Raw genomic sequence first — 12,423 nt, forward strand, 5'->3', positions numbered from 1 at the left:
AAACTGCATCAACGGAAAGTATTTGTCTATCGCTGAATATACGAGTATTAGCTATTTTACTGGCACATTCATGATTACATGATTTAGAAGAGATAAAACCCTCTTTCGTTTGTCCAAAGAAATATGTCGCTATCAAATATTAATCTAATTAATAAAAATAGACTACTTTCAACTTATTTTATTTAATGCTAGATAAGATTAACAATATATATATAACACGCACGCGATTTCAGATTTCACTAAAGTCACGGTCATCGAGCGATATTTCTTATTGTATATATTATGTTTGCCCGATTCTCCTTTGTTGTATGGTGACTTATTGTACGCCAGGTTGAATTCCGCTTATGTCGTCATAATGTTCCGGTTCGATGAATTTCGAGAAATGTTTTTGGAGAAATGTTTTGCAAGATTTGTATTTGGAGATTTGTATTTAGAAATTTGTTGTTCGAGATTTGTTTTTCGTTGCATGTCTATGATGAAATTTAAATGTAGATATTATTTTTGATTTACTAAAATAAATTTTGTCTTTATATTAAAATAAAATTAAATTAAGCAAAAATACATTTTACAAATCTGATATGACAAATGTCTAATTTGTAAAACAAATAATGATTTTAAGATAAAAATGTTAATTTTAGTGTACAAATGTCGAAATACGACAACAATTAAGAACACTGAATAAAGAGCTGTTTGGTCTTCCATAATTTATAATATTTCAATTAAATTATCTTACTCGGCCAATGTACGAACGATATACTTCGCTTCAGTTTTAATCTGTCTACTTTTCATTTGTCCGTTCGATTTTTGTCATTTGAGAAATAAAAGCGATAATAAAGCAATTATATTAGGTCATATCTAACCTCTTTGATTTAAGTCAAAACTAAGGTGTTAAATTGGGTTGAACCGATGTATTATTTAGATTACTGATGGAACCAAATCAAAATGTTATAGATATAAAGCGGAAGTCGTATTCTTTACGATTTTTGTCTGTCAACAGTGTTTCACAAGGTGGTTTTATGCCAACCCTGGCTTTATACTGTCTTACCCGTAAACGTCAAATTTTCAAAGACGACAGATTGTCATTCAAAAAAAACCGAACAAACAAACAAACAAATCCAACGAAATCGACAATTTTATTGTTGATCCAAATCAAAGCTGTCGTTTTGATGTATCTTGTCAGTTGTCAATGCGGTTGTCCTTCTGTAGCTGTATAATAACGTAGAAATTGTCACGAAAATATAATGGGGTTAAGCGTCCTACTTGTCTGCATCTACTGGGCTAATGAAGAAGGATATACGTCATATAAAATAGTGTGGTATAGGAAATTTGCCTGGATAGCGGCGCTATGGTAGAACACTTGTCGATCAGAATCGGATTAAGATTATCCCCTGGCTACCGGTTCTATGAGACCCCCAGTAATACTTTCAAACCACAAAATATAGAAATAAATGCAGTGACGTTTCACATAATCTCTTGGGGTCTCTGGGCCTCTTATGCCCATACCACAATCCACTCTTGTTAGGGATTACTTTATCCACAGTCGTGCATTTCGGTTAATGACAGATTGATCAGAAATAAATCATTAGTATTATATGTAAATCTTGTATAAGATTTTGTTATAATATACGTAAGTAATGTTATGACAAAATTGAAAAGAGCTAAATCACTATTCTTTGGCATCTAGAAATGGACACAAATGGATCGCAATGCATATAATAATGTATTATGAATGTACGTATAGCCTCCTTCATCGAGTCGCTTCATTACTAATGAGGCTTGAAAGCATTCAGACTTGCGATTCGTGTTCCAATTTTAAAATTTTCCTTTTATCTGTTCACGGTAACATAACAAAATCAATGTTGATTTAAATTGACCAACAGTCGTGTTTGCAATGTCGAAGACTGTGGATGATATTGAGTTAGCGATTTGCCTTCTTTAATATATGTACACTAAATATTAATGATTTTATGAAGTAGATGTATAGTTAGTCATAGTTTTAATGAAGTGTATGATATATACATAAACCGATGAATAATAATGATGACATTTATACCTCTTTTCGCCCTGTGTCAAGAAAGATTTCATCTTAAATTATATATTTCTTTACTAATTAAAGTAATAGCTATCAAATTCAGATTTCTTTGGTCGTTATTAAAATAACTGACCAATTGTAAACAGAATTCCACTGAAAACAGACAATATCATAATATTATGTCTAATGAAAAACAAATGGGTGTGTGTATGGGTGTGTGTGTGTGTGTGCTCTATAGTTTGACATTTTATAGTATATATCTTACTCTGTGTAATGGGAAAAATACAGTATATAGCTCAATTATTTATTTACCAATGACATACAGAGGTATTTCCGACATCAACTCTCTGTCTAAAACTTTCAACAAAATTAGATTCATTCGTGCTTTTAACAGTACGGAAGGGTGTGAATTATATAACAGAACAATATTAGGCAATATCCAGCATACCATAAATATTGGAAAATGGGTAGCATCAAAGGGATATGAGCGGAAAATAATAATCTGGAATGAATGAATGAATGAATGAAATGGGGTTTAACGTCCTACTGTTCTGCTCCGAACTGGGCTAATGAAGAAGGGCATACGCCATACAGTGTGCTATGGGGGAAATTTTACCCGGACAGTGGCACTACGGCCTACTCTTATATATCGAATTCCAACTGTCAAGGGAATTTTTACGTGCACGCCAATGTGTACACGGGACCTCGGTTTTTCGTCCCATCCTTGTCAGCCCCCCCCCCCCCCGTCCTGCACCACAGACAATTGGGAACCACGCCGGAAAATCTAGATGAATTTTTTCGGCCAATGCAGAGATCGAACAACCGACTTCCAGGCTAGCTCTGGTTCAAGACCATAAATAAAAGCGTGTTTAAGGAATGTGAGGAAATTAATATGATATGGTTACACTATTCATTTTTAAAGAATTTAAATAATTATAGCGTTCGGCACGAATATTCGAATATTCCCTCGTCGAATTTAATATTCGAAAAAAAAATCGCCATATTCGAATATTTTCGAATATCTACATTATTTATTCTGTTTGCACTCTAATATTATTAAAGGCGACTTTCCTTGCCACATTTACATTCAAAACCTAGTCTTTAATTACCTAACTGCAGCTTGTAAGGGTGCTACCCCTACATGCATGTAGATCTACCGTCTTCAGGGACAGTTATTTGGTAAGTAGCTTGTAACCTACTTGGGTTAGCCAGTTAGTGCCTAGATGGAACCACATGAAGCTGAAACATGCCACGTAGCTCCAGATACTTCCTCTACACGGGACGTAGCGCCAGGCAAGATTCAGTCACACAGAAAGCGACCATATCTTCAGGCAACAGCAAGATGTATAGCAGAGATTCAGCGTAGCAAAAAAACATCACTGAGAAATTGATCAAGTTTGTATCCAAGACTTATGAGCCCTTTTCTCTTGTTGACAATTACCATTTTTGAGAATTAGTAGAAACCCTGAATTCATTTTACAATTTGCCCTCAAGTAAAACACTCAAACAAAGAATGGCAGAAATCTACGATGCCGTGCGTTCCGACGTATGTCAAATCAGGAATGACCCAAGTCAGAAGTTAGCCGCTGTGAGCACAGATGTATGGACATAAGATGAACAAAATGAGTCTTACATTAGTTTAATCGCTCATTTTGTATCACCAGTTTGGGAGGGTGGTTAAGACTCTGGAAGTGAAATCATGTCCAAGTTCACATACCTCGGATAAACAAAAAGGGAATCTAATATATAGATGGCGGATAACTGGAGTATAGATATACCGAATGTGGCCATGATCAGTGACAAAATGAAATGAAATGGGGTTTAACGCCCTACTGTTCAGCTCCGAACTGGGCTAATGAAGACGGGGATGATCAGTGACAGTGAGTAGAATATAAAAAGGCTAACGCAGATATGGAATGGCAGAATACTCTAAGCTGTTTTGATCATATCCTTCAAAATGCTATTTTAACTGCATTATAAGAAGATACCGTTCATGATGTGTTATTTGAATGTCGAAGAATCGTTACTCATTTCCATCATTCACCACTGCAAACGTACAACTTCTAAATGGAAGCGGAGAAGTCTTCTCAAACGTATCATAAGCTGAAACAAGAATGCCAACCAGATGAGTTAGTACATGTACCTTCAAAATGCTACAGAGGATGATAGAAATGAAATGGAAATAAAATGGGGTTTAACGCCCTACTGTGAAATGAAAAGACCGGTCATCAACGTGTTCATGGAAAGTAAGAAGAAAGAAACCAGGGAGCTAGTTCCAGGGAGCTAGTTTGCCGCGGCAAAAAGTAGACCGAACAATCGTGACTCAAATAAAATTACCTCCCCTCGCGCAATTACCAGTACTAAGTTTAAAAGCAAAGAAACAGAAATCAATTCATAATATTTTTATTAATCTTGCTACGATTTAACGATTAAATGGATAATCGAGACTATGCTGTTTATCGTACTGACTTTAGTAATGATGATCGAGGCTAGGCGGAAATTTCAGTCGCTTAGTTCTCGGTTCATAGTGGATCAATTTCAATGAAATTATTTAGCAAATTCCCTTTACATTATCTAGTTTTTAACTATTATAGTGAGAACTGCCAACTCGTTATCTAATCTCCCATAATGTATCTTTAATTAAAGCGACGTTTCGTTGAGGGTTCTCTCAACGTTTTCAAGCAAATGATAATGAAAATATGTTGTTGTTGTTTATTACAGATTTAACGTCCAATACAATGAATATGATATTATGGGCAGGTTAATTTATTTAATTATTTACACTTGAAAATAAATTAAAAACACAAATTTAAAAAAAAAAAAAAGAAAAAAAAAAAGGGCCTCGGATACCAAAAGTTCCTTAAAGCACGCTTATAAATTCGCTGTCGTGAGAAGAGAGGGCGGGTCATCTTCTCCCTTTGTCATAATAAAGTTAAAACAGGAGGTCCAATTGACTGATGTTTGGCGTCTTTAGAGCGGATAGAAAAAAAAACGTGGGGAAAAAGAATCCACCGGCTTTATGTATAAAAAAGCGAAGTGCTCGCAGTAAAAACCACATAGCTGGACCCGTAGATTATTTACATATTAAAAGTGTTCGTCCAATAATTTCCATATTGTTAAAAATTAATAAGAGTTCAAGACTTAAAAGTTTAAAAGTTGTAGGCATTCCATTAGTTTTCCTTGCGTACGGCTCTCCACAAATAAAAAGTTACCTGAAAAGAAAAAGAAGGGCCAGCAGCAACAAAGACAAATTGAACTATTTATAGGAATAAATAAATGTTTAAACACAGGTAAATTAAATTGATTGATGTGCACTGGCATTGTTAATAATAGTTGTGTAGGTCCCCTATTCCTTTATTTTGTCATTATTTTTCCGTAGTATATTATTATATTAAATCATGCAGCAGGCTGAACCGCCATACTGTCCTACCACAATAGTTCATTCCTTTGTAACTAGATATTAAGTTCCCTATATTAACGTTAATTTATTCTGATATTATTAAAGCATCCAGGTGGCTTAGGGGCCAACCTGGTCTACACAACCAGTTTTCTTTCTTTGACTAGTGCTCTTTTAACGCAACTAACCTAACAGTTAAGAGCGTGTCCGCGAGAAAACCATGCAGAAGGTGCTAAGGCTTCAATCACAGATTTTGACCAAATTTGGTTTATACGTTGGGGTAGTCCCAAAACACATAAATGTGCAATATTAGATAAATCTTCCAATTCCTGTATGAGAAAATTGAAAAAACATTTTTCATATGGTGAAATTGCCAAAATCTGTCTTTTCTCAAATACCAACTTTGGCAAGTCCTTACACCTTTACTATACGTAGCAGAAAGACCAAACTCACACAGTTTATCGATGACTCAGTGCTGTTACCACAATATTAACTTCAGACGATTCTGGCGAACGACCATGAAAGAAAAAGTTACAGTGTTCTTTTTCTGCACTATAAGGACAATGTGAATATGGTACGCTAGAACAAGTCCACACAAAATTAGTATGTACTGATTTTTTTTTTCAAATTAGTGCTGGGGTAGAAGTTGACCACCCTCTTTATCAGACAGGGTCAAAATTAGAAGGTTTCTATTCCACCATAGAATGCAGTCTGTGCTTAAAAAAGGTGATAAATACACATGTGAAAACCGCAAGTTTACCCATAAAATGAATAATTCCTGTACAGTCCTTTAGAGCGACATCAGACTGTAACCACTTCAGCATGTTACCTCTTGCCCCTAGGGGGTGTCATACCATAAGTTTGATCAAAAAATTCCGACCCCCCATCTTAGCACTTTTTTGCGATTTTTGCATGGTCTTCTCGCGGATACACTCTTAATTCCCGATTCTTCTATGAATTTTGAGATAGCTTCATAAATTTTATATGACATATTCCGAGGGGGAAGAGTACATTTTGGAGGATATATTGAAGTTTGGCATTTTCCATTAAACTTCGTACAAGGAGTCTTTTCTTTTCCAATTTATTGCACGCAATGATGACATGATTAACGGTCAAATTGTGGCCACATTCGCACTTCACTGGGTTAAATTTATGGTCGGCAATTAAATACTCAGTTCTTAATCTTGTGATTAACCCACAAATTTTGCGCGATGAGTGATTAATATCCGTCTTTACAACCAGATCGTTGTTTAAATTGGATCTAAAAGTATTTGCTCTGGCCATCTCAATTTTCCATTCTGATTTAATTTTAGTTTTGAAGATGCTATAATGAAAATAATGTACAGAAGGTTTATATACAAAAAAGTAACAGCTAATTAATCATAATCAATAGGGAAACCATTTAATATATCAATCTGCGATATAGGAATAAGAGCTTATGAAATCATATACACAAAATATATAACAACTAATTATAGCCAATAAACCATTTGGGGAAACCACTTAATCATAACCTTAGTAGAGTAACAGATCAGAAGAAAACTTATCAAAACATATAGACGGTAATTATTTTATAGCACACAATTATAAGGGAGACTACATATTGTTTCGTAGATGATAAAAACAAAAACAGTAAAATTATAGACATATGGGTATCTCACATAGTTTATAATAAAGTATAATTCAATTTCCTGCAATTATTGCATCATAAGCACGTGGTAGATAGATGCCTTCATCTAAATTTAATGCTGGTTTGTAGAGTTTTATGTTGATGGCTTCCAAAATCTTCCTTTTCTTTGTGTGGTTTTGGTGGATTGCTAATTTCATAGTTTTTATACGCCCACATAGAAATGTGGACGTATATTGCCGTCGCCCACGTCAGTCCGTCTGTCCATCGTCCACAATTTTAAAATTGATATATGTTGTTTGCAGTAGTGAGATGAAGAATCCTATTTAATTTCAATAATTTCCGTTTATTACGTCTAGAGTTATGGCCCTTGTTTCACTTTGTTGAACCATGTGAACGCTCTAATGCCAAAAGTTAACATATGATCTTTGTGAAATTTATATGCAATATTTGAATTAGGGAAACGAACAAGTCTATTGAATTTCAGCAATGTCCGTTTATTACTTCTAGAGTTATGGCCCTTGTTTCACTTGTTTAACCTTGTGAACGCTCTAACGCCAAAAGTTATCATCCTATCTTTCTGAAATTTATATGCATTATTTAAATTAGTGAAACGAAGAAAACCATTGAATTTCAGCAATTTCCGTTTATTAAGTCTAGAGTCATGGCCCTTGTTTCACTTTATTGAACCTTGTGAACGCTCTAACATCAAAAGTTATCTGCCGATCTGTATGAAATTTGCATGCGTCATTTAAATTAGTAAATAGAAGAAGCTTTTTGAATTTCAGCAATTTCCGTTTATTACTTCTAGAGTTATGGCCCTTGTTTCACTTTGTTCAACCTTGTTAATGTTCGATTGATGAAAATTATCATCCAATATGTATGAAATTTATATGCATCATTTAAATTTGTGAAACAGAGATCTATTGAATTTCAGCAATTTCCGTCAATAATATCTAGAGTTATGGCGGTTGTGAACCTGTGACAAAAGTGATCATCTAATCTGTATGAAATTTATATGCATTATTTAAATTAGTAAATTGAAAAAAAACTGTCAAATTTCAACAATTTCTGTAGATTACTTCCAGAGTTGAGACCCTTGTTTCAGTTTGTAAAACCTTGTGAACCCTCAAACGGCAAAAATTATAATCTGATCTGTATGGAACTGTCTTGTAAAGACCCCCAATTACCTACAAAGGGAATAAATATGCTATAACCCTTGTCGACCGATCGGACGATTTAGCTGCTGTGGGCGTTTGTTTCGTTGCCTGGCAACCTATCTTAAAATCCTTCAAACATGCGGGAATTTGAAGTATTAAGCAAAACCAATATGCTTACAATGAAAAAACCACGAAAATATTGAAATCGATCATTTCACAATTTTCAACTGCTGCATTTGGAAATTTCAAAGTTCTAAACTGGAGAAATTCGTCACTACCGGATAGGAATACTTATCGGGTTGAAAAAGTACCATGTAACTATAAGAATACCGTAAATTCTAAGGAGGAGTTCGAGAAATTAATCTGTATAATATCCCGCAATGTCAAAAATCACATCGTTTGATTTGCCGTTGACAATGAGATCTCGTCGTGCATCGCGCGTTCGGCAGAGAATCCAGCCAATGGGATTCCACATTATATCTGAACAAATGTGTAGCGAAACTCACTGTTCGACGTCATCTATCCATTGTGATGAATTTACTTGGATTCGTCATGAAGAAACAGCCGAGTGAACCCACATTCATCACCAACATGAAGAGACTGGTGGAAACTGCTGCAGTGCTAGACCCACGAATGAAAGAGATGGCTTTCGTTTCGGATGCAGCGCGGAAGAATTCCTATACATTGGTGATGGAAAAACTTGATGACAGTATGAACCTAGCTAACTTCCGCAGCATAGGGCCATACGAACGTCGAGGTCCGGGGTCTTGTGTATAAATTGGCAGTTTACGTAAAAGATCCACTGGCAATTGCTAAAGTATAATCTTTTGCATTGTTCACATGTCAACAGAGATTTCAAGTATTTCATAATTGATTAGAAATTATAATAAATTGAATATAAACCACTTTAAATATATTCATATTAAAAATTGAAAGTATTCGAATACTATACAAATTTCAAGACCCGTCGAATATTCGAATAGTATTCTTGTTCGAATATCCGAACACTAATTAAACATACATTATGCAAAGGCTAAATCTGATTATTGCAAGTCTTTTTTTAGGCTTCAGATGTCATAGAAATTATAAATTAGATCTTTATTTACACAACAAGCACAAAATCAACTCTGTAGACCTACGGATGGCTTGGATTTAAACAGGATTTCGTTGATTGATTAATACAAATTTTTTTAATTAATTTATCTGATGTATTTTTCAGGTCGACATCAAAGTTTTATAAAAGAACATATAGACATAGTTCGACAACAATGTGCAGAGTTTAAAACGTGCGTGAATGAACTGTATTCTAAAGAAAACATTCATCTTATTTTACAAGGTGATAATATCGAACTTGATCTCATATGTGGGTAAGTCAATGTTCATACAGTAGATCAGAATTTAATATAAACCTTGTTAACTATGGCTAGAGTTATGACCCTTGTAGTGTTTCTAGATTAATAATCAAATCTGCTTGAAATTTATATGCATGTTTCAAATTAGTGACACTATGAAGTCTAGTCTATCGCATTTCAGCAATTTTCATTTATTACTTCTAGAGTTATTGTCCGTTATTACTCTGTAGAATTTATAGAATGCTTTAATAGCGAAAGTCAGCATCTGATCTATTGTAATTGTCTGTTCTTTCTGCAAGTTAATCAGTAATATCTGGCAATATCCGTTTAAACAATGAGAGTTTACCGTCGTGCTTACGGGCCCGTAATTGAGGAGGGGGGGGGGGCAGCCCCCCCTTGCAAATAGTGTTGCCTCCCCCCCGGGAAAAAAATGTTGACCATAAAAACAATAGATATACATTGTCCGTCAATTTTACAGCACCCCCTGAGAACACTTCCCGCCCCCCTATTTTATACGCCCACAATTTCTTGTGCACGCTCTAACTCCAAAAGTTATTATCCGATTGTTTTAAAATTGATATATGTGGTTTAGTGAGATGAAGAATCCTATTTAATTTCAATAATTTATGTTCATTACGTCTAGAGTTAATGCCCTTGTTTTACTTTGGGAACGCTATTACGCCAAATGTTATCATCCGATCTTTGTGAAATTAATATGCATTATTTAAATTAGTGAAACGAAGAAGCCTATTGAATTTCAGCAATTTCCGTTTATTAGGTCTAGAGTTATGACCCATGTTTCAGATTATTGAACCTTGTGAACGCCCTAACGCCAAACGTGATCATCCGGTCTTTTTGAAATTTATATGCATTACAGTGGACTCTGTCACATCCGACATCGTACGGGATCGTTACCATATTTCGGATCACACAGCGTGTCGGAATACCGAGCTTTCTCCAAAACCGGAAATACTGTAACTTCGAAAACCTGAAATATTTTTATATTGTAGCTTCGAATCACCAGAATGCTATTCCCTTTAAAAATGATAAACCTTTCAGTACTTTCAAAATTTTATTACATTAAATAATTTTAATTACAATAACAATGCATGCGTACAATATATTCATAAAATTATTTACATGTCGGCAAACTTCTGTTTAAATTCATCTTTACGCTTTAATATGTCTGACACTGTAGCTTATGGAAGGGTATCGAAGCCAATATTAAATGCTCTGCGACAATGTGGTTTCCATTGATTATATGTAAACAGTACAATGTACAAAGTCCTAATACCGATATTGATAAAGTCAAAATACCTCAAAGGCAAGAGTTAAATGTAAAACGTCAAATGTTAAGTGTTAAATGACAAATGTTTTGTGGGAAAATGCTTTTTTGACGTGTCTACATTTTACATTTCTCTCATTACATTTTACATTTGCGCTCTGCCACATCCCATTTGTCTTTCACGCTTTCTACATGGCAACTTTCGCACAGCATCAACTTGCATATGCAAATGTAGGATATCACGTGACTTATTAACATATATGGAAACCCGACACAAGCACATTATAAGGATATTCACCGCACGACAAAAGATATCAAGCTGGCACACCATAAGATACTATCTAGACGACCGTGCGTAATTTTGAATGTGCCAGAAATAATTGATAGATTCAAGCCGCCAAAGAAACATACTTTCCAGTAATTTATAACACAATAACTGGAATTTCGTATTAATACCCGTATTTTTATATTTTAAACACCCCCACTCTTTCCGGTCTCTCTATAAACAAAGTTGAGTAGCCTACTTTGATCCATTAAAAAAACAACAATATATGAGCATTGTGCCCAACAAATAAATAATATATTTAAAGAGAGGAATGACTATACATCTTTTAGTATGGACATAGAAAATTTTTGATTAAACACTGTATCTTTATTTTAGTTTAGCTTAGTCCCCCCCCCCCCTTCCTTCACTTCAACTTTAATCTTATTTTGTAAAGTTAAGCAAATATGAATGTGCCAGAAAAAATTATTTGCATATTTGAAAAGAGCAATCAGTGATACTTAACATGGTATCTGGAATTTCGTATTTAGACCAGTATTTTTACTTGAATACCCCTTTAATAGTGTGATATTTATTGGATTTAAATTATGAAAATACGATTGTACCAGAAAACTATTTACATATTTACAAACAGAAATGAATGTGATTTTCACTAATATGTAACATGATACCTGAAATTTCGTATTTGGACATTGCACAGTCCACCCCCAGTAATCATCATAAAGTGCCATCCAAAGTGTCAAGGTGAGTAAATTTTTATTGTGTGCTAGGGCTGATTTCCTGTTATAGTGTCGTGAATATCCTTGTTCTGGCTTATAGTGTGCCAGGTTTCCGTATATGTTAATAAGTCACGTGGTATCCTACATTTGCATATGCAAGTTGATGCTGTGTGAAACATGCTATGTAGAATGCGTGAAGGACAAATGGGATGTGGCAGAGAGCAAATGTAAAATGTAATGAGAGAAATGTAAAATGTAGACACCTCAAAAACATCTTTTTTCCACAAAACATTTGTCATTTAACACTTAATATTTGAAGTTTTACATTTAACTCTTGCCTTAGAGATATTTTGACTTTATCATTACCGGTATTATGACTTTGTACATTGTACATTTTACATATAATCAATAGAAAAGACATTGTCGCAGAGCATTTAATATTGGCAGCGATACCCTTCCATAGCAGCTCGGCCAATTGAATACTTAACTGCTAATTCCTTCTGCGCAGGTCGTGGAACTTTCTCGAAATCTGCTATAAGTTGCCGCTTTACATCTAATGTCAAATCTG

At 34.6% G+C, this 12,423-nt stretch overlaps 1 protein-coding gene across 1 annotated transcript in view; it reads left to right on the top strand.

The window, feature by feature from the left end:
• The window catches only part of LOC126828381 (uncharacterized), a 53,551-nt gene that overhangs the window by 18,926 nt on the left and 22,202 nt on the right, over nt 1-12,423 (top strand). The window contains exon 2 of the mRNA XM_050558159.2: nt 9,436-9,583. Coding sequence (XP_050414116.2) covers nt 9,436-9,583 — 148 coding nt within the window. The remainder of the gene's footprint in view (nt 1-9,435; nt 9,584-12,423) is intronic.

The sequence above is a fragment of the Patella vulgata genome, chromosome 7 (genome assembly GCF_932274485.2).
Source record: "Patella vulgata chromosome 7, xgPatVulg1.2, whole genome shotgun sequence".
NCBI classification, from domain to species: Eukaryota; Metazoa; Mollusca; class Gastropoda; family Patellidae; genus Patella; species Patella vulgata.